This window comes from Acomys minous (genome assembly GCF_964271855.1).
Source record: "Acomys minous genome assembly, chromosome: 19".
NCBI lineage: Eukaryota > Metazoa > Chordata > Mammalia > Rodentia > Muridae > Acomys > Acomys minous.
Window position 1 is genome coordinate 19,870,016 of NC_140499.1, and position 27,985 is coordinate 19,898,000.

Consider the following 27,985-nt stretch of genomic DNA (forward strand, 5'->3'; position numbering starts at 1 on the left):
AAAAAAAAAAAAAGAAGTGTAGCAAACAAAGCCATAAACGTTAACTTTTGCAAAAAACATTTTGGATTGAGAAGCCAAGCTCACACATCATTCTTTTTTTTTTTAATGTTGTTTTTTAATTGAAAAATAAAATCATTCCTATTACATCTCAATTGCTATCCCATCCCGTGCATCCTCCCATTCCTCCCTCCCTCCCGCTTTCACCCCATTCCCCTTCCCTATGACTATGACTGATGGGGACCTCCTCCCCTTGAATATGATGCTTAGGGTATCAAGTTTCTCCTTGGTAGTCTGCTATCCTTCCTCCAAGTGCCATCAGGCCTCCCCATCAAGGGGACATGGCCAAATAAGGGGCACCAGAGTTCGTGTGAAAGTCAGTCCCCAGTCTCCACTTAACTGTGGATAATATTCTGTTCCTTGGCTAGGTCTGGGTGGGGGTTTGATGATGACTGCACATATTGTCCTTGGTTGGTGCCATAGATCAAGCAGAACCCCTGGGCCCAGATCTGCCCATCATAGTGTTCTTGTAGTCAAACATCATTCTTGATTCATAAAATTGTCCTCCAGATAACTGTGGAAGTACACACCTGCAATCCTAGCATATGGAGACTGAGACAGGGAGACCATTCAAGTCCAGTGTAGGCTGTGTAGCATGGCCTTGTTTGGAAAAATAGTGAATGAACACATCCAGCTCTCAAGGGCTTCAAGCAAAAACTTGTCATCCAAGTTAGCTGATTTTGATTCCAAGAGCATGGGACTGGGAAAGAGATGAATGCTGAGTTGCTTTAGCCATCTTATTTTGCGATGGATGTGAACCTTAGTGTGGTACCTTAGTGTGCTTTATTGATGTCTTTGACATTTACTGGCTAGAGTAGATCATGTCACCAAGTTTGTGGGCTTGGTGATACAGGTTCTCAAAATCCTTTTGGTCTGCAGAGCAAGTTCCAGGATAGCCAGGGCTCAAGAGAAAAATCCTGTAAAAAAAACAAGCAACCACAACAACAAAGTAAAAAATATTTGACATTTATATAAAGACAAATTCTTGGATAAATTCCTAAGTAGTAAGACTGTTTTTACAAAAATTTCAAACTCTACAATAACTTAAAATATAGACAAATTATTTTATTAATGTATTTTTAATTGGAATGAATAGTTTCAGTCATGCACAAGTATGTCCAAAGTAGAGAACAAATACATACAACTAAAGTTATATGTTGGGTGAGAATGTGTATTTGTGAGCCACTTTACTTACATCATGAGAAGGGTATAACTGCTGTCTGAAATCCACAGGACCGTGCATGCAGCTCAGCTAGCTAGGGAGATACAGGCATATGAAGATTCCAAATCCTCCAGGCAACCAAACTCAGCCATTAAAAAAGAGAGAGAAATATATTGTATTTATCTCAATAAGATATGGTGATGGACATTTGAAAAATTAGTGAAATTCACATTAACAAAGTTATAATCACATGAGTAAATGGCAGAAATTATATATGAAGGTCAAGATGTTCACTGGAAGGTAAACATAGTTATATAAAAATAAAATAATGTTGTTGCAATTGGTTTTCTACAAAGTCTCCTGAAAGCGAACATTCTAAATGGTGAAAGCTGAAGTTACTCTTTTATATCTATATTTATAGCTTTTATATCTATTTTATATCCATGTTTGTCCAGAGGGAGTGAAATGGATAAGGATGGAAAGAGAAATAAAACGTATAAATTATTAAGTAGAAAAATCTAAAGAATCTTACAAGTGCATAGTGAAGAGTTTCAAAGCAGTTTTTAAGAATAACTTAGACAGTTCTCTGCTTATGATAGTTTAAAAGTCATGAAAAACCTGTTTCATGGCTATAACCACTTGTCAAAAAATTAAAAGGCTAAAACAAAACAAATTTGTGTTTGGGTGAACTAGGCTGATGTCTGTGCTCTTTCTCACAGGATCAAATCAAGGTGTTAGAATTTGCAGCTTGTATATGGGAGTTGGTGCCATTCATTATATCTTTGTTTAAGAATCTTTACTTTTTTATAAATGATTTCAAAAAGTGATAAATTATGTGTGGGTATGCATGGGGTTTAAAAAATTGTTAGCATATATCTATTATACAAGTCGATGGGTGTCAAATGACACTTTTGTTCAAGTGTATCATATACTTTGATCATATTCCAGCCACCATCATTCTCATCTTTCTCCTACTACTAGTCCTGTTTCTCTCTCTAAATGGTGCTATCTACTTTGATACCAGTGTGTGGTGTATATGTACAATCTAGGGTCTGTATGTAAAAGAAAACACATAATGTTCATCTGTTCAATCCAGAATAAACTTCTTGTCTTTTTTTTTTGGTCTGGTGTTTTTTGTTTTATTTTATTGTTTGTTTTTTGTGTGTTTGTTTGAGAAAAAGTCTGAGTGTTCTTGAATTCACTATATAGCTGAGGTTAACCTTGAAGTTCTGATTTTCCCACCTTTACCTCTGTAGTGATGGTTGATACGCTTGTGTTACCATGCCTGTTTAATGCAGTGCTGATGATTGAGTGGGATTCTGTGTACTGTAAGTAAGTACCATGTCAACTGTATCCCTAGCCCATACTTACTGCCCAATGGTTATTAGCATAATCTCTTTAAATAGTTTTTAGATTTGTGTTAATGTATGTATGTATAGCATGTGGTTACCTCGTGCCTGTAGAGGTCAGAGGAGGACACCAGATCCCCTTGACAACTTTGAATCTGTTTGAATACTTCATCCCCAGTTGGTGGACATGTTTGGGAAGGATAAGGTGTAGGATTGTGGGAGGAGGTGTTTCACTGTGGGCAGGCTTTGCGGTTTCAAGACTTATGCCATTCCCAGAATGCCTCTTGCTTGTGCATCCAGATATGAACTCTCAGCTCTTCCTGCTTCCATGCCTTTTTGCTCTGCCATCATGAACTCTAGCCCTTTGTAACCATGCACCCAATTAAACAGTTCTTTTATAAGTTGCTTTGGTCATGGTATTTTGTCACAGCAGTAGAAGAATAACTAAGACACTTTGCTGCTGGGAATGGTTGTGATACCATGTGGATGCTGAGAATCAACCCAGGCCCTCTGCAAGAGCAAGAAGTGCTCACTGCCTCTGAGGCAGCTCTCCAGCCCACTTATAGTGATCTTATTACACTCACAAGGTTTCATTATGGGGACCAGAGAAACTCGTTTTCTTTGAGGGACTTGCTTTCTACAAGAGGTTCAATCTTTAAAAAGTTGTACAAGATCTTTAAAGACAATGTCGTGTGTTATAACACTTCATGGACAGATAGTACTAGAATTTGTTTTGATAGATAATTCACTAAAGAGAATAATGTTTGCCAAATTAATTTAAAAATCAGTTTAATTCTGGGGCTTTTTTTTTTTTTTTGGTCATTTTAAAAATGAATCTGACATGTGTAAAAACTTGACATGAATGTATAAGGAGCAGATATTCTAAGCATACCCTTAAAGGTAGGGCAGAGCAATTTGAACATGTGTAGTGTCATAGGGGAGTAGTGCAATGGCCACAGCATTGTGTATGTGCACATTTGCTAAGTGACAGATTTCAGATGAGTGAGAAAGAGTTGATATTTCTCACATGGTGCTGAGAAGGAAGTGATATTATTGGCTTGTGCTTATATTGTTACTTTGATTTGTCCCAAAGAGGGACAAAGCCATAAGGACCTTAAGGGAAACAGAAGGGGTGTGGGGTGAGTGTATGGTACATGTTACACACACACACACACACACACACACACACACACACACACACACACACACTGGGACTTGGGGCCTCATGAATGGAAAAAGTTTTAAGTAGACATTCAAAAGTACAGTGGGTAAAATATAATACAAATAATTTGTAGCCTTAATGGGAAATTACATGGCCAAGTTGGTCTATGGAGGATTATCTTAGCTGATAATTGAAAAATAGTCACACACCATGGGTGGTACTAATCTGTAGGCATGTGGGCCCTATCTGTGTGAGAGTAAAGAAAGTTTCTGGAAGTAAGCAAGCAGCATGAGTGTATTTGTTTATCTTTGGCTATGAATGTGATGTGACCAGCTGTCTAAGCCCCTGCTTCTGACTTCCTTACAGTGATGGACGCTAACATGGGAACTGCACATCAAATAAACCCCTAACTTGTTTTTGATCAGTATATTATCACAGCAACAGACAATCTGATGCTGATACTAGATTTGGAAACATTGGATCAATGTCTTGACTGCATCCATATCAAGGTCCTTTATTCCAAGTCCTGGAGATGATATGATTGTCAAAAACATATTTTGGAATGTAAATAATAAGCAAAAAGAAAGCTGGATAAATGATTGGACTTTTCAGTGTAGTGAACAGAAACCAGAGTTACTGTGAGCATAAATTCTGAGAGAAAATAGCTGTGATTATATACAGTTTCACTAAAGAAGCCAAGAAGAATGTTTTCTGAGATCATGACCTATATAGGGGCATAAGATGTCTCACCTGTAGCTTTATAGGTTTAATCTTCCTGTTTGCTTCTGCTAGAATCTTGTTAGTCTTTCTATTGACTTCTCATACGTCTACTACCAGACTCTAGCTTGCTTTGCATATAATAGAGAAAGTTGAAGCACAGAAAATTTGTTTTAAAGAATCGTGGTTTCTTCAGTTTCCCTTCTATTCATGGTACCATGAATTTCAGAAAAAGGGATTCCATTGATCTTAACACTCTTTCCACACTAACAAAACACATTGTTTTATGCCTTTGAAAAACGTTGCAATAATATAGCAAATTACCTGTATGTTCACTAAGTTCAAATAGTTAATATCTTACCACATTCCTCTTATTCTAGTGTATGTATATATGTATGTATGTATGTATGTATATACCATATATGCACATTTTCCTGAATAATTTGAGATTTAGGGATAAATATTATGTCACTTAGTCATAAATTAATCACATCTCAAAGGAAGTGTTTTCCTATATAATGTTAATTATCAAGTAAGAAATTTGACATTGATGGTTGATGGGCTGTGTTGAGTATGTAGTATCATATTAGGCAATATGATCCCTTTAGATCGCTTTTCCAAAGCTAGGCTGCCTTGTATGGCCTCTGTGGGAGAGAATGTGCTTAGTTCTGCTGCAACTTGAGGTGCCAGGGTAGGATGCTACCCCTTGGGGGCCTCCTGTTCTCTGAGAAGAAAGAGAGGGTGTATGGGGGAGGGAAACATGAGTGTGTGACTAGTAGGAGAGGAGGGGGGCTGGGATCAGGCTGTAAAGTGATTAAATAAATGAAAAAAGAAAATAAGCAGCTTATTTATTTGTGTCTTTCATGACATTGAAGGCCTTGAAGTGTACATTACAGTTGTTTAAGTTTTTCATGTTTTTTTTTAGATTTATTTATATATAGAATGTTTTGCCTGCATGTATACCTGCACACCAGAAGAGGGCACCAGATCTTATAGATGGTTGTGAGCTATCTGTAGTTGTTGGGAATTGAACTCAAGACCTTTGGAAGAGCAGCCAGTGCTCTTAACCTCTGAGCCATTGCTCCAGCCCCCAATTTTCAAGGTCTTAATTTTTTTTCATTTTTTTTTTCACATGAGTAGCTTTGGGTTAAACATTTTGGGCTTTCTTCAGGCATGGTGAGAATTGATTATATGAATATTATCTACGGATTGCCTTGTTGTGAAAGTGCCTTTCTCACCTTGTAATTAGTAATATCTTCAGAGCAATGCTTTGAAATTCTTGTCTATTTCTTACCTTCTATGATACTGTTTTTCTAGTAAGCATCCTTCTGTACTGAACTTTCTACACTATTTTACAATGTTTTAGTCTGTCTTCCTTCTGTCAGAATGGATGGAATGAACTCTCTCATCCATTCTATTCATTTGGATGTTCAATATGTCTTAATTCTTTTTGAAGCTGGAGCCCTTTTAAGATGGCTACTGTGTACAACTGGAGCACTCCCATCTGTTTAGTACCTTTATACCTTATAGTACAAGAGGCCGTGCTTGCTTGCCTTTTTTCCCCCTCCTCATGTCTCTATGTTCACTCTTCAGTTCTTTGCTTATTTTAAAGCGTGCTTAATTTAAAATGTTAACATTTCAACTATTTTCATTTAATGTATTTATTTGTGTGTATTTGTGCATACACACTTATCTCACAGTACATACTTGAAAGTCAGAGGACAACTGCGGGAGCCTTTCTTTGCATCATGTGCGTCTTAGGGATATAGAACTCAGGTCAAGCACCTGTACCCTATGCACCATCTCACCAGCCTTCAGCCATTTAAAAAGGAATAATTTCTGCTTACTTTTTGTCTTAGGGTTTTATTGCTGTGACGAGATTTCATGACCATGGCAACTCTTATAAAAGAAAACATTTAATTGGGGCTGGCTTACAGTTTCAGAGGTTTAGTACATTATTGTCATGGTGGGAAACATGGCAGAGTGCAGGCACTCTGGAGATGCTGGAGAAAGAGCTGAGAGTTCTGCAGCTTGATATAAGGCAGCAAAATGAGACTATGTGCCACAATTCAGCATAGCAAACCTCAAAGCCTGTCTCCACAGTGACAAACTTGCTCCAACAAGGCCGTACCTACTCCAACATGGCCACACCTTCTAATACTACTATTCCCTATAGGGCAAGCATTTAAACACATGAGCCTAGGGAGCCATTCCTATCCAAGCCATACTCTTTAAACAATTTGTGTGTATGTGTGGGTACACACGTGTGTGTCTGTGTGTGTACGTGCATGCACCCATGTACCACAGCACATATATGGAGATCAGAACTCAGTGTCTTCCTCTCCTGTTGTACTGCAGGATAAGAGGACTGAACTTAGGTTGTCAGGCCTGCACACAAGCATCTCTACCCACTGAGCCATCTTGCTTTTAAATGTAGCCTTCCCAGAATAGAGCCTTGCTTTGCTTCTCATATTACTTTACTAACTTGGCTTATACAAATAACTCCCTATTGTCTCTGTTGGACTTTACAAGTACATAACCAGTAGCCTCTTAAGTTCTCCAGCGTGTGGCTTGTCTTTTATAAGCATTTCAGTTACATTGTGTTTACCATGAAAAGGGAAACCTACCCCGAACCTGTCTCTTGTACTTCCTGTTTGGTGTTGAGCCTTAGGAAGCCTCTTCAGCTTCTGGCCTACAACTTTAGGTGCTGGTCCTTCCCATCCATTCCCCTGCCATGCATCATCTCCTAGCATTTATCCCATAGATTCTTTGAAATCATTCATTCTCTTTCTCTCTTGTGTTCTTTTCCCCTTTTCAACCTAGAGAATAAGGAAATTTCATGCTAAGCCCCAGATGTAGTGCTTGTTTTCAGGCAAGACTTTGTACAAAGCTCAAGAACATGATTTTTTTTTCACAGTGTCTTTGATCTGTCTTCCTCTGTGCATGTCCTCTTTTGTTGGCTTGCTTTCTCCACATGGCAGCAATAAAAGCCATGGGCTTCCAAGCTCATGGTTTTAGCTTCCCATTCTCCTGCACACGCTGTTTCTATGTATTCTCTTCATGACTCCTGACTTGCCAAGCTCCTTTTCATCCTTTAGCTTACAAACTCAGGTCACATCCAGGTCCAGGAAATACTTTTATTGATAGCTTATTTTTTCTTCTCATTTTGGGGGAGGGGCATTGGCTGGGCATCACAATCATTGATCTCTACCACTGAGCCAAACCCCAGGGTTATCTTTCTTCCCCATTTCATTTTCCTTCATTTTTTCCTTCCCTCCATTTCTCTCCCTCCCCTTTTATTCCTCCTTCTGGCACAATCTCATTATGTAGCTCAGGCTAGTGTTGAAAGCAAGATCCTGATACTTGAAGTGGCTGCTTGCTGGGAGAACAGGTGTTCACTACCGTGCCTGGCTTCTCTGGTTCCCATTTTGATAGACTACACTATAAATGAATAAAGAAGAACAAATATAAAAATGAGCTTGGTTGTGCACTCCATTGATGTACATCCCGACCTATCTCGCTGAGCACAATTGGAAACATGGAATTTTAAGAAATTAATTAGAAGAAGCTAACAAGACAATAAAAGCTGTGCCAAAAAATCTAGAAGAAAAAAGGAAATTTGGAGAAATAGAGCATGAATTGGGCCTTCATTTTACTTAAAGGCATCTGCCAGTACCAGAAGTGACTAAAAGCTGAAAGTATATTGGTTAAAGACCAGAGAGAACTCCCCCAACCTTGCAGGCTTTGGGAACTATGGGAGCCGTTTCCTACAAGTCAGAATGAGGAAAAGACTTTCCAGAGGGTCAGCTCCTGACTGTTGATTGGCTTGAGGTGCCTTCAACCACTTTCCTGAAGCAAATATCATGGAGGCCTCCACTTTTCAATAAAAACATGGAGCTAAGGAGGCAAGGATGGTACTGCTCCCAAAGCTGAAAGAGGAGGATTCATCCTCAAGAATAAAAACTGAGCAGCCCTCCCCTCTTACCCACTATCCTGTGAGGTACAGTTTTTCATGGGGACGTACACCTTGGACTAGTGTCTCGATATAAGTGAGTATATACCATTTAGCTCTTTTTGCTTCTGTGTGAACTCACTCATTATGACAATTTCTAGTTCAATCCATTTGTCCACAAATTTTGGAAATTCCTTGTTTTTAATAGCTGAGTAGTATTCCATAGTGTAAATGTACCACAGTTTCTTTATCCATTCTTCTATTGAGGGACACGTAGGTTGTTTCCAAGTTCTGGCTATTATGAATAAGGCAGCTATGAACATGGTTGAGCATATGTCCCTGTTGTGTGGTAGTGCATCCTCTGGGTATATTCCAAGGAGTGGAATAGCTGGGTCTTGAGGAAGCCCTATTCCCATTTTTCTGAGAAAGCGCCAGATAGCTTTCCAAAGTGGTTGTACTAGTTTGCATTCCCACCAGCAATGCAGGAGTGTTCCTCTTTCTCCACACCCTCGCCAGCATGAAGTGTCATTTGAGTTATTGATCTTAGCCATTCTGATGGGTGTACTATTGAGACTTTAGGTGTGAGAAGCCTGGGAGAATGAGGAAATAGAAGGATCCAGCGGGTCCTGGAAAACTACAGGCGAGTCTGGGCCCTGGGGTCCTCCGCAAACTATGGCAACAGCCAAGGAAAAAATAGGCAGTAAACCTCAAACCCCTACCCAGACTAGCTGATGGACAGGACATTCTCCACTGGTGAGTGGAGAAGGAGATCTAACTTTCACACAAACTCTGGTGCCCCATATTTGAACATGTCCCTTGGATGGAGATGCCTGGTGGCACTCAGAGGAAAGATAATAGGTCACCAAGGAGAGACTTGATACCCTATAGCATATACAAGAGGAGGAGGTCCCCCTCAGACACAGACATAGGGGAGGGGAAGGGAGTAGGGGGGAAGTGGGAGGAAGGGAGGAATGGGAGGATACATGGGATGGGCTAACAACTGAGATGTAATATGAATAAATTAATTAAAAAAAAAACTGAGTAGCCACCTAGTGGGCACTGCTTTGTTAGTCCTTGTTTGCAGCAGGTTGGAGGGGTGGCTTTAGTCATTAGCACACCTACTATGTGTTTCTCCAGAATTGCACCTGACAGTTTGATGGGCAGGAGAATGAAGAGTGGAAATAGTTACCATATTTCATATTTTCCTCTTTTTCCTTATAGATTGATTTATTTTTATGTATGTTTGTCTCTACATGAGCTCCTGTGCACCATGTGCATGCAGGAGCCCACCATCTGGATGCTGGGAACCAGGCTCTGTTCATAAAGAACAGTATATGCTCTTAACTGCTGGTTCATCTCTCCAACCCCACATTCACTTCTTGTAGGTCAGGGTTGTGAAGTAGATGCACTCTTTGGAAAGAAATTACTAATTTTGGCAAAACTATACTACTTAGCATATTTTGCCTCTATCTTTTAAAGAATGGGTCTTATTACACAGCTCAGGCTCTCAAACTTGCCATCTTGCCTTACTGAGTGTTGGGATTAGTTTGAACATGCCTCTATGACTAGAATAAAATACAAGTATTTCTAAGAATTCTTAAAGATGCTGATGAATGGCTCAAAATTTAGATTATGCAGCTATCATATATAGTATTATCCCTTGAGTGTTTGAATTCAGTTTAAATATATAATATTGCAGTATAGCTAAAGATAAAAGAAGAAACTCTAATGTAGTTTGAATCTGAGTCAGCTAATTACAAACTTATTTTAACATCATGATGTTCCACTAGCATGATGCTTACCTTTAGCCAAAGGGTACAAATGGCCACTGATTGGCTAAGTACAGGTCGTACAAGTATAAGACTACAGAGTCCACACTCCCTAGTGGCTTATTCACTACATCTTGCTCGGTTTGTTTGTTTGTTTTGTTTTCGAGACAAGGTCTCTCTGTATAGCCTTGGCTATCATAGACTCGATTTGTAGTCCAGGCTGGCCTCGACCTCAACCGATCTGCTGCCTCTGCTTCCCTGACATCTTGCTCTTAAAATAAGTAAATTTTGCTTTATCAATTAAATAACAAAGCTCCCTAAACTAGTAAACTAAAGTTGGTGTAAAATGACAATATCAAACAAACAAAAATGGGCAAATTTTATTTATAGCAGATCTTCCTTAAAGAAAATACTGAAGAAAAAAATTTCAGATGGAGAAACATGATTCCAGACAAAACTCGGGAATGTGGGAAGGAGGGGAGAACAGGGGGAAGTGTAAATTTAAGTGTGTGTGGAACTTAACACAAGAAAGCCAGTGCTGCTGCTCTTAACCAAAGGACTTAAAATATTGAATCACTTTATTTTAGTGAACTCCCAAATGAAAATGTCACATAGCAAAAGTAGCCTCTCTTTACCTAGTCCCAAACTATGTACATGTGTACTTTTCCACAGTTAAAATGCCTGTTATATTTTTATGACTCTTCAACCACAGAGAAAAATTATTATGGAGTTGTAACTAGGGGAAAAAACCTAATTCATAGGCTGGGAATGGGAAGATACAAGCAAGGGAATAACAATTGGGATGTAATATGAATAAATGATAATAAATATTAAGAAATGAAAAAATATATCAATAAAATGACCCTAGTGATTAAAAAAAAACAACAACCAATTCACTTTATATCCTATTCCACAGCTCATGTTCTTTTGCCTTCCTTGTCTCCTAGTACTTCCTTTTCTTGGTCTCCTAAATGTTGTTGTACTGTGCCCATACTTACAGCTGTTTATATAGGTAGATGTATAAATAACAAGTTAGGATCCACATATGAAGAAGGACATACATTTCCCCTCCAAATTTGGGCTATCTCATGTAATACTGTGCATTTTCAGTCCCATCTATTTTCCTGCACATTTTGTGGGGTTTTTGTTTATTTGGTTTTTTTTTTGTCTGTTTTTGTTTTTTTCAAGACAGGATTTCTCTTTGTAGTACTGGCTGTCCTGGGCTCACTTTGTAGATCAGGCTGGCCTCGAACTCACAAAGATCTACCTGCCTCTGCCTCCCAAGCGGATGCTTTAAAGGCACAAGCAACCATTGCCTGGCTTTTAATAGCCTAATTTTTTTTTCCAAGACAGGCTTCCTCTTTGTAGCCACGACTGTCTTGGAACTTGCTCTGTAGGCCAGAATGGCCTAGAACTCAGAGAGCCATGTGCATCTGCCTCCGGGCACCGTGACTAAGGGTGTGCACCACCACCACCTGGTAGAAGAGCTACCCTTTTAACATTTTGAAGAACCTCTAATCTGGTTTCCAGAACATCTATTAATTTGCACACTCAGCAGTGAATAAGAAGAGCTGCTCTTTCCTTGCATCCTTTTGTTGGTTTTCTTGATGACAGCCAACCTAGTATCTCAAAAGTAGTTTTAATGTACATTCCACTGACTAGAGATGTTGAACACTTACTAAATAGTAACTGGCCATTATGTTTCTTCATTTATTGTTGGCTTTTAAATTTTTATGTTTATTGGTGTTTTGCCTGCATGTATGTCTGTGTGTGAGGGCATCTGATTCTCTGGAATTGGAGTTACAGACAGTTGTGATCTGCCATGTGGGTTCTGGAACTTGAATCTGGGTTCTTTGGAAGAACAGCCAGTGCTTTTAGCCACTGAGCCATCTCTCCAGCCCTTCCCTGTGTTTCTTCTTTTGAAAACTGCTTGTTGAATTTATTACCACAGTATGTTGAATGGCAGTTTTATTTCCTTGGTATTTAATTTCTGAAGTTCTTTGTAAATTCTAATTCTCAGCCTTGTTTGAAATATAGCTGGTCTTGGGCCACTACTAGGTATTATTGATCCCAAATCATCCAAAAGAAACCTTAAGAGAACAACACCCTATTTCCTTTAAGGGGGTGTCAGGTAGGTTTTTGGTTGCTTCCTTGGGCAATAGAGGGTTATGCTCTTATTTAGAAAGAAAACAAGGTCAGACTCAGTGATGTCTTTCTTTTCCTTTATCTTACATTTTTAGGTTGGGAGATAGGAGTTGAAAAGAAAGAAGGGGGAATATAGAAATATATGAGGAAGATAGAACAAAAAGTAGGTTAATGAATCTACTACTCAACTTAATGCCTCAATTGCTACTCACAAGATTATTTTTAATTCACTGGTATAGAATTTTGTATATAGATGCAAAATAAGTTTAATTCTAGATGCAGTGGTATAGAATTCAAATATAAGTTTATTCTTCACACACATTATAAATGCATATATATTTCTACTCTAATATGAGGTATTGTACCCATATAACTCAATTATAATACACGGTCTACTTTCAATACTTTGAAAGTGCTATTGCAGGCTGTTTAGGATAAATAAGTTATACAAGTTAATTGTTAGCTGATCAAATCATGGTCATGTCAATCACTACTCTATTTTTATCACAAGAATATACATCTTAGGTGCAACAGACAGATGTGATTCTATAGAAAGATAAAGTAGGATAGTTGGATAAGGTCTTCAAAAACCTCAGAGACATGCAGAATATGGCATTTAAAAATGTTTTTATTATTTTAAAGATTCACTTACAATGAGACAGGTTAACTCTTGGCAACACCCAGCCTACCTCAAAGAAGATGATGAGCATCAAAAAACCTCCTTATGGAGATGGCTTCAAATGTAGCAAACAAGCCACTGGGGAAAATGTCCTCATTTCTACCACAGATGGAATTTTGCCTAAAAATGGGCAAGCTTGGATGCAAGCAGAGTCTATGGCCAAACTCTGTCAAGACAGGCAGGATAAACAAGTCCTCAATAGTTTCTGCCTCACAAATAGGTCTGTCAGATATATTGAGCCAGAAGGCTGAAGAAGATGCTCTAACATAATAGAGTTTTGGGTGACTATTCAGGTAGCAAACTGTCTCTGTCATCTTCTCATTTGGAAAGCTACTAACCTGCACTCCCAGCATACTCAGGTAATCAAGTTTATTCCTTCTTAAGTCTCTGGTGGAGTTGAAGACCACCTAGGTAGCTTAGTTTTACAATGAAGCTTAGTTGTTAAGGGGTTAAGATGTCTCTAGGTCTAGATAGATGTTTTAAGGTGATAGTGACAAGATTGGATAGAGATTGGTTTACATTCAGAATTTTAGACGCACCAAGATAGGAAAGTATTTTCTTCAAGGCTGTCAAATACAAATGGCCAAAATACTAAGAATGTAATATTTATATAATTCCTGATTGTGTCATGGTTCTTGCTCTAGGTAGTTTATTGTATATATATGTGGAATAATATAAATTTGTATGTAAAAATATGTAAGTATGTTTATTTTATAAAATTATAAGCAGTCTATGTGCTATTTTTAGAATTTGATCTTATATTTATAAATTATGATGCAAATTGATACTATGTCTTATATTAGTATAACAATTAGCATTAGTTTTACTGTTACTTGTTTTAATAATTTGCTAGCAATATGATACTTCATACTTTATATCCTAAAAATCCATCCATTTAATAGCATTGTCATCAAATTCTTAGACAGACTCACTAATGAACTATTGGTATCACATATACTGTCGATGCCCGAAGTTTTTCAAACTGTACTGTTAGCATTCTTCATATATCCTGACTCCCATGATCAAAAACATTCTCACAATTTCTTCTGCATTCAGTACTTTTTCAATTTTTAGCTTTATATGGAAAGACTCGTTTTTTTTTTTTTTAAATCACTCTTTGTGGTTTTCTGCTGTTTGTTCACAATTTTGTGGATTATTTTACCAATTATTTTTCTGTAGCAAGAATGTTTACTTACATATGTAAGTTTACTTACACATTGCCAGTCTGTGTTCCCAGCTGATGTTTCCTCTGCACGGGAAAAGAAACAGTCAACAGAGAGTAGCAGATTTTCAAGGTAAAAGAATTGCTGGCGAGCTGGCTAGTGGATAGTGCACTTGCCACACAAGCCTAGCAACCTGATGTAGTCCCTAGGACCCACCCAAAGGTGGAAGGAGAGACCCAACCCCATAAACTTGTTCTCTGACCTTTATACTTTATGGCACATGCATACACAAGCAAATCACATACAACATAATAAAATAAAATCATAAAAATAAAGAACTTTTGCATATATAAAGATGGACATTTTATAATCATAGGTTTAACTGTCCAAAAGTTTCAACCTCTAAACTACATAAATTTACTAATACATAAAATTGCAACATAATATAAAATTTGACAGGTAAACACAGTTCTTTACGCGAAAACAAAGATGTGACTTTAATATTCACACATCTCGGGAGCTTTCAGAAAGAAAGGTGGCTAAAGGTAAAGGCAAGAAGCTTGAGCGTTTCATGCCAACCTTAGCTTTGTACTGAGCTTGAAGATAGTGTAGGAGTAAACCCGGCCCTGCCAAAGTGTTGGGCGTGCTGGCTTATGTCTCTGATCCCTTCCTGGAGGACACTAAGGCGGTGGGGGGGGGGGGGGAGGATCACTGCATGTTAAAAGCCAGTCTGGGCTGCATAGAATATAGTTAGTCCCTGTCAAAATGGCTTTGAGCTTTTACTTATTTCTTAGGTCAGTTCTGGATTCACAGCAAAATGAACATGTCAGATTTTACACACACACAAACACACACACACACACACACACACACACACACACACATACACACATACACACACACACACACGCCTAACCACATCCATTATCAATATCTTATCACAATGGAACATTTGTTATAATTATGCACCTACATAGTGTTCTCACGCATGCTTCATTGTTTTGTGTTGGGCTATTTCTTTGTCAAGGTGGCTACATTTTAAGAGCTGTTGTTACTAGGTGTTGATGCAGAGGTAGAGGGCTGAGACCTTCACCATGCTGCTGGTAAGATGTGCATGGCAGCCTAGAAAACAGTTTGACATTTTAAGGGGGAGCATACTGCTGACTTCACACCTAAAATTTGTATCCATGTTCTTAGGGAACATTCTTCTTTATAACAACTTACTTGTGGTACCCATAATGCAGAGAGGACTAAATACTAACAGTACAACAGGTCTTAAAAGGAATCGTGGTATATTTGTACAGTGGAATAGGATGGAGATAAACAGTGCCATGTGCTACTTATGGTTCTGCAGTCACCCTGATGAAGCAAATGGGTGTACCTGTGCTCTAGTCAATGAGAGCTGTATACCAGTAGATGCTGAAAGCAGACTTTGGCCTTGTTCAGGTGTGTATATAACCTGCTGATTTAACCTGTAGCATTGTAAGCTATTATATTATATTATATGCACAAGTAAGTCACAGAGTCCTGTATGACAACCCAGAATCTATGGTGATGAACTCAGCACCCTGGCTATCATTGGGGAAGGAGAAGCCGAAAGCAGAGTGCTAGGAAGAAGCATGGAGGGAGCTTTTAGGATGCTAGTGGTCTCTCTGAGAGGTAGGTGCACAGTTCTGTTCACCATGTGTATATAGGGGGTGGGTGTTGGGAACTGTATTGAGGTCTCATACTGGACAACTCTACCACACTGAGCCAGGTCACTAGCCCCCCTGTTTGCTTGATTACTATCAAGATCAACACTTTGGATTCCTGCACTTATCTAGTTTTATCAGCTGTTTTAAAATTAGAACAGAGCACACACACTGTCTGGGTCCATTCAGGTTGACTGTGTTTTTATGTCTGCCATGTTATAAACATAGAGTAATTATTTATTGACTTGAATTAGGACTTGCTGATAATGAGCTTTGGGCCCCAGTAAGGAATAGACAGTGAAAAGCAATTTCTTCTTTTTTTTTTTCCTCTCCTTCTTTTCTTTCTTACTCTCTTTATTCCTTTCTTTCTTTCTCTCTCCTGTTATTACAGCACTCACAGCATTGCACATACTAGGCAAGCACTCTACCACAGGCTACAACTAGAGACCCCTCCCAGTTTTCCCCCAGTGTTAAGGATTGAACTCCAGTGCTTCACACATGTAAAGGTAACTCTCCAGGCTTTGGAAGAAGAAATTTTGTCCTAAAGTAAGGAGCCAATAAAAATTTTAAGGCGTCCTTTAAATATATATGTATATTTCTAATCCTTTGAAAATTCCTTATATGTATACCATGAAATATATCATCTATCACCCTCCTTTTATTTTTTTAATTTATTCAGATTACATCTCAATTGTTATCCCATCACTTGTATCCTCCCATTCCTCCCTCCCTCCCGCTTTCACCCTATTCCCCTCCCCTAGGTCTATGACAGAGGGCGACCTCCTCCCCTACTATATGGTCATAGGCCATCAAGTCTCATCCTGGTAGCCTGCTTGTTCTTTCTTTGAGTGCCATCAGGCCTCCCCACCAAGGAGAAGTGGTCAAATATGGGGCACCAGAGTTCATGTCAGAGTCAGTCCCCACTCTCCACATAACTGGAGAATGTCCTGTCCACTGGCTAGATCAGAGTAGGGGTTTGATGTTTACTACTTGTATTGTCCTTTGTTAGTGCCATAGTTTGAGCAGACACCCCTGGGCCCCGATCCACCCATCATGATGCTCTTCTTGTAGGTTTCTAGGACCCTCTGTATCCATTTTCCCTATCTTCTATATTTTCCTTAGCTAGAGTCCCAGTAGGATGTCCTCACATCTATGCAAAGCTCCTGGTAAGTGAAGACTTTGTGGGACATGCCTTTTGGGCTAGAGTCCAATTATAAGTGAGTATATACCATGTGAGTCTTTCTGCTTCTGGGTTAACTCACTCAGTGTGATCATTTCTAGTTCCATCCATTTGTCCACAAATTTTGGGATTTCCTTTTTTTTAATACCTGAGTAGTATTCCATAGTTTAAATGTACTACAGTTTCTTTATCCATTCTTCAGCTGAGGGACATTTAGGCTGTTTCCATGTTCTGGCTATTATGAATAAGGCTGCTGTGAACATGGTTGAGCATATGTCCTTGTTGTGTGGTGGAGCATCTTCTAGGAATATTCCAAGAAGTGGAATAGCTGGGTCTTGAGGAAGCCCTATTTCCAGTTTTCTTAGAAAGTGGCAGATAGATTTCCAAAGTGGTTGTACATGTTTGCATTCCCACCAACAATGAAGGAGTGTCCCTCTTTCTCCACATCCTCACCAGCATGTGGTGTCACTTGAATTTTTGATCTTAGCCATTCTGATGGGTGTAAGATGGAATCCAGAATTGTTTTGATTTGCATTTCTCTGATGACTAAAGACATTGAGCATTGCTTTAAATGTCTCTCAGCCATTTGATGTTCCTCTGTTGAGGATTCTCTGTTTAATTCTGAGCCCCATTTCTTAATTGCATCACCCTCCTTTTTAGTTCCCCCACATTTCAAAGCCCCAACATATTCACCTTCCAATGTAAGTAAGATCATCTAAAACACCAACAGGATTTAGTAGATGATGCCAGTTGGTAGTAACTAATGACTGAAGATGTGACATGCTGTGGCTAGATATTCAGAGCAAACTTCTACAACTTTTCCATAACAATGCTTATATTTCGTTTCCGTCTGACAAACACTTACACCCTCTTTGGATACTGTCCACCTGGGTGAGATCTAAGTGCTGTATGGAAACCCTCCCAGTAGTAGATTGGATAGTTTTCTACCTTTCAGAAGCGAATGGCCTCTGCTTCCAGCAGTGCTCTGCATGTTTGCAGATCAGTGCAACGGACATTACGTGATGATGTAGCAGGAGGAACCTGTGGGGTGGAGGCTCCAGTCTTCTTTACTGTCTGTGGAGCTGTGAGGGGCTTAGAAGTGAATCCCCAGCCCGTCTAGATACATTACTCATCATGTGCACCCCGTCACTAGAGAATGAAGCAGAACCTCCTAGGACCTTTCCCAGGTTCCTCAGCAGGCCTTTAATTGCCCATGCTGTGCACACATTTTCTCATTCACCTAGTTATTTTCTGATAAATGTGGTACCTTTTCTCTGCCTTTTGTATTCTTACCATCCCTTTCTAGAATGCCTTTCCCGTCTTGTAAAGTCTTACCCTTTATGGACTATTTTTGTCCCATTTCTCCAGTTTTTGTGCCAGCGTTCTAGTCATCTTAACTCTTACTCTGGATGCTTCACCTGATAATAATTTGTTTTTATGTGTACACTTCGAGCTTAAAATTCCCTTAAGGGGAGACATATTTAGGTTACTATGTAAATTCAATAATAAGCTTTCCTGTCTATAAATGCCCAACAAATAACTGATGACTAGCATATATGCTCTTACAAATTTTTAGTCACAAAATATTCCTAATATTTTAGGACTCTATGCCTTTTAAGCTTTCAATATTGTTGTTAAATATATTGTTAGGTTCCTTATTAGAACATCTTTAATTTTTTGTTAATTTAATTTTATTAACTTATTCAGATTACAACTCAATTGTTATCCCATCACTTGTATCCTCCCATTCCTCTCTCCCTCCCGCTTTCACCCTATTTTCCTCCCTTAGTTCTAAGACTGAGAGGGACCTCCTCCCCTACTATATGGTTATAGGCTATCAAGTCTCATCCTGGTCCTGTCCATTGGGTAGATCAGAGTAGGAGAACATCTTTATTATGGTAGTTAAGCCCTGTTCGAAAGCTCAGTTGTTTTGAGCTTGGTATCAATTGTTGTCTGTTGGTCAATTTTTAGCCAGTTTAGTAATTAGATTCCTTCATACTTCTTCAGCAAGAAGTTGAGAACTTTAAGAAGCTAAATATCATTAGTAAAGAGCAGTTTGAAAACTTAACACCTGAACTTCCTTTTGAGCCAAACCGAAAAGTTGCTGTAGCACTTTCACAGTCCAGGCAAAGTATGCACACCTGCTTTCGTGTCTGAGTACTCGTACGGCAGTTCTACACTGTTTTAGAGGATGCATTAGGTTTTGAGAAATACTAGAACTAAAAAAAAAAAAACAACAACAACAAAAAACCTGAATATATATATATATATATATATATATATATATATATATATATAGAGAGAGAGAGAGAGAGAGAGAGAGAGAGAGAGAGAGAACTTGTGAACATTGTAGAGATTCAAAAATACCGACTATGGGCTGGAGAGATGGCTCAGAGGTTAATAGCACTAGTCTGTTCTTCCAAAGGTCCTGAGTTAATTCCCAGCAACCACATGGTGGCCCACAACCATCTACAACGAGACCTGGTGCCCTCTTTGGTGTGCAGGTGTACATGCAGACAGAATACTGTATACACAATAAATAAATCTTTAAAAAAAAATACAGACTATAAACTTGGGAGGAGGCATCTTGTAGTAAAGTGGGAGGTTCACTGGGATTGCTTTTTACTCTGTCTGCTGGCAGGTAATCTCATAGGACAACATCCTTATCTGTTGCTGCACCAGTACCACACAGTGCTCAGAGCTACATGCTTGCTCAAAACTGGTTGGTTCTTAGTGCATCTGCTGCAATTTTTCAGTTTGTTGGAAATGTTTCTCTTCTTATAATAAATTAAAATTCCCAGTCCTTGGAACACACTGTGAAGTTTTTTACCCTTTTGTTTTGATGCTTCCAAAGTGCAGATACATGTAGTAGTCCTAAATGGAATCTGATATTTCCAGGCAAGTGCGATTGATTTCTTCATAGTCCTTCTTTCTTCTAATTCTTTCTTTCTCAAATGTTTTATTTATTTTTTTATGTGCACTGGTGTTTTGCATGTTTTGTTTCTGTGTGAGGAAATCAGATCCCCAGGAACTGGAGTTAAAGATGTAAGCTGCCATGTGGTTGCTGGGAATTGAACCCCTGTAGGGCTCTCCAATCCCTCATTTTTTTCTAATTTTTATTTGCCTTTCATATATTACACCCCAACTGCAGTTTCCCCTCCCTCCCCTCCTCCCAGTCTCTCTCAAACACACCCCAGATCCAGCCTCCCCCACCTCCCCTCAGACAAGAGCAGGCTTCCCACGGAGCCCAAACTCGGCATAACAAGCTCCAATGAGACCAGGCACATCACATCAAGGCTGGTCAAAGTGGGAGGAGATGGGTCCCATGAGCAGGCAAAAAAGCCAGAGACAGTCCCTGCTCCCACTGCCAGGACTCTTAAAAGGACACCAAGCTAACAACCAGAACATAAAGACCTAGGTCAGACCCTCTAGGTTTCCTGATGTTTCCAAGCCTTCATGAGACCTGGTCAGTTGACACTGTAGGCCGCGTTCTTGGGGTAACCCATCTGTTTCCTCCGATCTTTCCTCCTCCTCTGCAGGACTCCCCAAGCTCTGCCTAATGTTGGTCTGTGGGACTCTGCTCCCACAGGGAGCGCCACAGGGAGCACAGGGGACTGTTCCCATCAGTTGCTGGATGAAGCCTCTCTGGTCTCTCTGATGATTATGCTAGGCTCTGCTCCCAGCACACCCTGTAGGCAGGACAAACCATAGGTCGGAGGAGTTGTGACTGGGTTGGTGTCCAAGTCTCTCCACTTGAGGCCTTGCCTGGTTACAGAAGATGGCCAGTTCAGGCTCCTTGTCCTCCATTACTAGAAGTCTTTGCCATGGGTTACTCTTGTAGATTTCATGGAGTTTTCATTGCACTAGGTTTCTACCTCACCCCAGAAATGCCTTCCAATTTCAGTGATTTCTCCCAGTATCCTCACCACCACCATGATTCCTCCTGCTCTCAGTTCCACCCATCCCCAGTCCACTGTCACATCGATTCCAATTGCCCTTCCAGGGAGATCCTTGCATAGCCCCTTAAGCCTATCTGGGTCTGTGGATTGTAGCATGTTTATCTTGTTTTCCAGGTCATATCCACTTATAAGTGAGTACATATTGTATATACCAGGCTGTTTTGAAAGAGCTGTTCCTTCACTGATGCCCCATTCCTGGTCATGTACTACATTTATATTCACCAACCCTTTCTTCTTTAGGGTATTACTTCATGGTTTTTGTGTTTGTTTGTTTGTTTGTTTGTTTGTTTGTTTGAGACAGGGTTTCTCTGTGTAGCCTTGGCTGGTCCTGGGCTCACTTTGTAGACCAGGCTGGCCTCTAACTCACATCAATCCGCTCGCCTCTGCCTCCCATTACTTCATGGTTTTTAAGTCTCAGCAATTGCGATTTACAAGTTTGGCTGGGTCGTTATGCTGTTTGTTTTTGTTTTTGTTTAGGACAAGATCTCTCTGTGTAGCCCTTACTGTTCTGAAACTTGTTGACTAGGCTGGCCTTGAACTTAGAGATCTGCTTGCCTGAACTAAAGGCATATACCACCCAGCAACTTAAAACAAACAAACAAACAAACAAAACCCCCAAAACAAGCAAAGTCCAAGGCCAGTGTGACTTGCTGTTGTGGTTCAGTCTGTGCTCAGCATATTCCGACCTGTGGACCTCCACTGGAGGGCTGCGGGCCAGTTAGATGGGCAGACCCTCCATTGTTAGGACTATGCTGCACAGGCAAAACCTGAGATGCCTCAATAGAGGTTGCCTGACCCAAAAAGCCAAAAATATTTATGTACTGGCATTTGCTGAACTTGGCTTTAGTGACATCTTTATTGATTTAAACACAGACAAACAAAACCTTTGAAGTCTCTATCTCATGAATATGATGTTGCTGTTGTACAAGCTCCTGTGGGTAGCAGCAGTGTGGGAAGGGATCACACTGGGCTGTGGGTAAAATTTGGAAAATCTCAACTTGTGGAAGAGTAGGCTCAGGGGCCCTTAGATTTAGCAAGCATTGGGTTATTCATTGGGGAACCTGTTAAAAATGAGGCTCCATAAGTTATAGGTGAAATCTGGGCATGCACATTGCTAGCGAGCTTCCTTTGGGGTGCTGTTAGGGCCACATTTTGCTAGCCACTATTTAGCTTATGAGGTATTATTCCTTCATAAGCTTTTAGCAGTCTAGATGGATGATAGATGGCTTATCGTACGCTGTTCTGAAGAGCAGATGGCCTGAGTTGCTTTTTACAGATTTTTGAAGTATAGTTTACATATCATTAAAGTTTAACCACTTTAAGGCTATCATTTGAATTTCAGTATATGCTAGAGTTGCACCTCAGCAAGCCCTTCAGGGTATAGCAACGCCATCACGCTGAGCGCTCCCTCTTACTCACTGCTGGTGATGTCAGCACCAGACTTCAGCCAATGGCAGCTGCTACATACTTGCTTCTCTATGGCCTTGCATTTCCTAGAGAACATATAGGTGGACCATACTGTAAGTGGCTATGGGGCAGCCCTGGTATAATAGCCAGCCTTACAATTGAGGGTCACTATACACATCAGTGCTTTGCTCTTTTTTATTACTGACAGTGTTCCATGTATTTTTAAACATTTTGTTGTCTGATTAGCAGTTAGTGGATATTTGGATTTGTTTCCAGTTTCATCTATACTAAACAATATTATTATGATTATTCATGTATATGGTAAGACCTATAGGTTTTATTAACAAGAATTAACATTAATCTATTCTGCCAGGCTAGTAGTTGATAAAACTGTTAATATGTGTTTGCTATCTATTTATATATGCATATTTAAAATATCTACATATTTTGTCTGTATGTGTGTTTGATTTGCATGTATGTTTATGTACCACAAGTATGCTTACTGCCCACAGAGGCCAAAATATAGGGTGTCAGATCTTCTAGGACTAGAGTTACAGATGGTTTCTAACTGCCATGTGGGTACTGGGAATTAAACCTGGGTCCTCTGGAAAACTAGCCAGTTCTCTTAACCACTGAACTGTCCTTCTAGTTCCTAAATATGCATATTTTATTAGTAAAGTATATACTTATAAACTACCTTAATAATGTTATATGAAAATATTTTAGTGGACCATACAAATTTTTAAATGCTTTTTTTAAGTTAAAAGGCATATATAGATCATAGTCTTCATAAAATTGCTATATCTACTCTTACTGGTATATAAAGTTAATATTAACCCTAAAATCAAGTTTAAGAATTAAATGGGGGGTTGGAGAGATGGCTTGGCAGTTAAGAGCACTGATTGCTCTCCCAGAGGACGCAGGTTCAATTCCCAGCACCTACATGTCAGCTCACAACTGTCTGTAACTCCAAGATCTGACACCCTCACACAGACATATACACATAGGCAAAAACACCAATGCACATTAAATAAAGAAAAGTACAATATTAATAAAAGAATTAAATAAAAAAACCTTATCTTTTATGGGGCAGTCAGGATGACTTAATGAGTAAAAGTGCTGGCTGCCAAGCCTGATACCTGAGTTCAGTCCCATGTGATGGAAAGAGAGAACTGAGCCCAAGTTGTCCTCTGACTCCCCCACCCCACATGCCCATACCTCATACCCTGCACCCAAGTGCATATGTGTAATTAAAGGGCTTCATCCCTTGATTTTTTTTAAGTATTCAGATACAAATAAAATGTAGGAAATTGTGGAAGGGAAGCCTTGCCCAGTCTCACTCGATTGTAATCATTGTGGCTTTTTTTTTTTTCTTTTTAGTCTGACTAGTCTTCACTATCTATTTATTTCAGGTACTTTATACTCAGTCTGGCTTTGCATCATTTTTCTGGAAATTCTTCATCTGCTGCAGGATAGTGATGGCTGAAGGACACAGTTTTTCCTTGATGTTTACAATAGGCATTCATGAAAAATTCCCAGACCCTCTGCTTTGGTCAAGTTGTAATAACATAGTTCCATTGCATTTCTTACATAGAATTATTCTGTTAAAAAGATCTTTAACTCCAACACTGGGAAGACAGAGTCAGGGGAATTTCTATTGAGTTCAAGGCTAACCTGCTCTACAGAGGGAGTTCCAGACCAGCCAGCGCTACATAGTGACACTCTGTCTCACAACAAAAATGGGGGGAAAGTCTCTCAGCAGCTCTTTGTTTAGTTTGAAACAAAATTTTTATAAGAGAGTAAGTGACAAACTCTTGTTTCTTGTGATCAATTTTCAAAATATTAAGTTGGTATCTTAGCAACTTCTGAAAGTAGCTGGGTCTTAGCATTTCATTGTGGACCCATGAAATTCATAATCTGCTTCTGCCACTGTTGTTACTAGTCATATTTCTGCTAACTGGTGGGATTCCTAATCTTCTCCCTTGTCCTTTGACCTTTGTTATTATTACTTAGATATGCTCTTATTTCCTACTTATATATGTTTCTAATAATTTAGTGTTGTTGGGATCTAGGCTCAGGATTTCCAAGGCTTATGTTGTACATTATATTAGACATTTTTTTCCTTGGGCAAACCCAGCTAATCACTAGTAATCAAACTCAGAAATCACTGCTTAGGAAGTTGTTGATCCTAGATGTTTAGGTGTATGTTCTGTCTGTCTGTCTTCCTTCCTTCCTTTGTTCTTTTTTTTCTTTTTGTGTTTTGTTTTGGTTGTTTTGTTTTGTTTTGTTTTGAGACAGGGTTTGTTTGTGTTACCCTTGGCTGTCCTGGACTCACTTTGTAGACCAGGCTGGCCTCGAACTCACAGCGATCTGTCAGCCTCTGCTTCCCTTCCCGAGTGCTGGGATTAAAGGTATGCACCACATGCCTGGCTCCCCCCCCCCCTTAAATACAGGGTTTCTCTGTGTAGCCTTGGCTGTCCTGGACTCACTTTGTAGACCAGGTCAGCCTCGAACTCCTGGAGATCTGCCAGCCCCCACCTCCCTAGTGCTGGGGTTACAGGCGTGTGCCACTGCACTCAGCTCGTGTTGGGTACTTCTTTCTTTTTATTTTTTTAATTTTTTTATTTTTATTTTTATTTTATTTTTTTCTCTTCGGGTACTTCTTTCATCTCAGCACTTGGTTTGACATTTTCCCAGTATCTGTTCATTCTTATTTTCATGATTCTGTGATACTGTGGCAGAAGTAACATAGCACAAACACACTTGAATTAAGTTTCACATTCCTTCTGAGGCACTATAACAGTCACTGCTACTCAGTGAGTCTGTGGCTGCTGATTTCAGGGATCTAATGAGATGACACATAGGAGTAACATTGATGGGCTAAATGAAACATGACTAGCTTCCTCATACTAAGGCAGAATATTTGAGAGACTTCAAAGAAGGAGCTGTTTATTTTGGCTTAGGGTTTTAAGAATCCAGTCCAGGGCTGAAGAGATGGCTCAGCAGTTAAGAGCACTGACTGCTCTTCCAGAGGTCATGAGTTCAATTCCCAGCAACCACATGGCGGCTCACAACCATCTATAACGTGATCTGATGCCCTCTTCTGGCCTGCAGGTGTACATGCAGGCAGAGCACTGAATATATAATAATAAATAAATCTTTAAAAAAAAAAAAAGAATCCAGTCCAGCGGGTGTGGTGGTACACGCCTTTAATCCCAGCACTCCGCAGGCAGGCAGCTGATCACTGTGAGTTCGAGGCTAGCCTGATCTACAAAGCGAGTCCAGGACAGCCAAGGGTACACAGAAGAAAAAAAAAAAATCCAGTCCATGGTCACTAAAGCTTGTGAGGAAAGAGGAGGGACAGGGGCATGTCTCTCTGTGACCTGACTTTCCACTAACCTCTACCTCTGTAGTAGTTTCCACCATTTCCAACAGTGCCAACCTGGGTACTAAGCTGTTCACACATGGGCCTCTGGGAGGCATTTCAGATCCAAGCTACAGCAGAAGCAAGAAGTGGGTAAAGCACCGAGGACACAAAACATATTCACTCTGCCACAGGAGGTGTTTAAGAAGTGCCTCACCCGCCCAGCATCTGTGTCAGGCATTGAAAGACACAGGGCCAACTAGTTGTACACAAGATGAAGGGCAGGACTTTCAGAGAGAAGGAAAAAACACCTGAAAGCCTATTCACCAAGGAAGCAGGACAGCTGCTTGGGAAACCATGATTGAGATGGAGCATGGCCACACATGGAGCAAATCAACCAAGATGGGCTTTTGTACTGCAGGGTTCTGAGTGGAAGCAGGTCTCATTGGCTCTGAACGAGAGCTGGGGAAAACGAGAGACATCTTAGGAGAAGCAGTGGCATGTGAGTAAGTTCAGTTTTGACTTGACAGACTTGCACCTATGCAAGTATATGAGGATAGTAAGTGCCTGATGGTTCTACTGGAATGAAAGATGAACAGTTACATGTAAATCACGTGAAAGACAGAAATAGAGCCTGAATGTTTGCCGCTGCCTCTTGGTCCGTCTTCTGGCTCTCTTGTCTTGCCATAAGATTTTTTATGAACAGATCAACAAGGCAGATAGCTCAGTGGAAGTCAGTTATAAGCTCACAGAAGGGGGCAATTCTGAAAGTTTAAGGAGGTGTGTGCAAACATCTTCAAGGTCACTGTAACTACCCAGGAAATGCAGATAGCATTCAGATCATATGATGGGAAAGTGCTTAAATCAGAATAAAAACTGGTTTTGACTTGGATGAGAAATTGGCAGAAGTAGTCTGATGTGTTGTTTGCTTTGATGGCATTTCCACTCCTATAAACCCTGGGTACGGTACACCTGTGCAAGAGACATGCTCAGCAACATCGGTGTAGGAATGTTGGTTAAGCCAAAACCTCGGAAGGAACAAGTGTCTACCAGTGTGAGCATGGGTAGATTTGATGTTTATATAGCAGCATATCCTTCAGTACTGAAATGGGAGATTGGCAAATGAATGGAGTACAAACTACTTAAAGAATGATACATAAAGTATGATTTCATATATGTAAAACTCAATTAGGGAAAACAGTATTATGGTATATATGTAGTAAAATACTTAGTCCAGGGGCTTGGTTATATCTCTGGGGGAAGGCAGGAAGGAAATGGAACTATAAATGACAGCCGGCACGCAAGCCTTCCTTAAGTGTTGTGTTACTTGTGCATGTGTGCATGTGTATAGGTGCACACACCCCATGCACACGTATGGAGGTGAGAGGACAGCTTGCTGTAGTCTGTTCTCTCCCTGTACCATATGGGTTCTGCAGCAGAACTCAGGTGGAAGGCACATTTACCTGCTGAGCATCTTGCCCCGCTCACTATAAAACAGAACGGAATGATGTAAAACTAAGTAACCACTAGTTACCAAGTATTTTTTAATATTCTTTTTAAGATATTTAAGATATTTCAATGAAAAACTCTTGTGCCTTGAGTTTTTGAGATTTGTCTTCACTCTCAAGGCAAAATATTTTCCTAGCATCTAAATAATTTAAAGAGCCATTTTACAGACTCGCTGATGAATGAGCTTAGAAGCTGTTTGGTCTTTCAGAAGTGACTCCAGCACTGATGGCTCGCACAATACCCTTTGCAGTCCCTGATTCTCCCAGGATTCATCCTGCAGGGACTCCCAGAGCACATCCAATGCCCGGACTGCAAGATCCAAACGAAACACCGAGGTTTTATCCTGTCGTCAAAGAATCAAGAGCCATCGATACAAAGGTACAAAGACCAAGAATATGAGGCCTGCATTGCATGTCCTCTAACAGTGCAAGGGAAGGCTCTTAACACGTGCATTTTAAAACAGAAACAGTTGCCTTTAAAGTGGTATTTACCTTGGCGGTGTCCTCAAGCTGAGAAGTACCTTCTTTTCTTAGTCATGTGAGTAAAGACAATCAAGGTGTAGTGAATTAACCTGTATTGATTTCCTCTAGCCATGTACTCAAACCAGGCCAGGGTCCTTAACTGTTGAGCTTCGTAACTTGTGTGTGAGACATTTGGGTTTTGTGACTTCATGTGATTTCACAATGTGCCACCTGTAGGGTGAAAATGTGTGAGTTGGTT

General features: G+C 39.9%; 1 protein-coding gene and 1 long non-coding RNA gene across 7 annotated transcripts in view; one reads left to right on the top strand and one right to left on the bottom strand.

The window, feature by feature from the left end:
* LOC311590407 lies at window positions 1-27,984 on the bottom strand. Its single transcript, XR_014776872.1, has 3 exons — window positions 27,757-27,984; window positions 14,207-14,241; window positions 1-1,347 (listed from the first exon to the last, which is right to left on the bottom strand). It is a non-coding gene; the product is annotated as an uncharacterized lncRNA (long non-coding RNA).
* Window positions 1-27,985, top strand: part of LARP1B (La ribonucleoprotein 1B) — a 132,589-nt gene that overhangs the window by 49,443 nt on the left and 55,161 nt on the right. For 2 of the 6 annotated variants that reach the window (XR_014776865.1, XR_014776866.1), the window contains exon 12: window positions 27,532-27,643. The exons of 1 other annotated variant lie outside the window; for it this stretch is intronic. Coding sequence is in view for 3 of the 5 variants with exons in the window: in XM_084769340.1 (XP_084625466.1) it covers window positions 19,034-19,177; window positions 27,455-27,643 (333 nt within the window). In the remaining 2 variants the exon portion in view is untranslated. Of the gene's footprint in view, window positions 1-19,033; window positions 19,178-26,177; window positions 26,259-27,454; window positions 27,644-27,985 lie in introns of those variants that run through there. 3 more of the 6 variants (XM_084769340.1, XM_084769342.1, XM_084769344.1) reach the window with 3 other exon arrangements.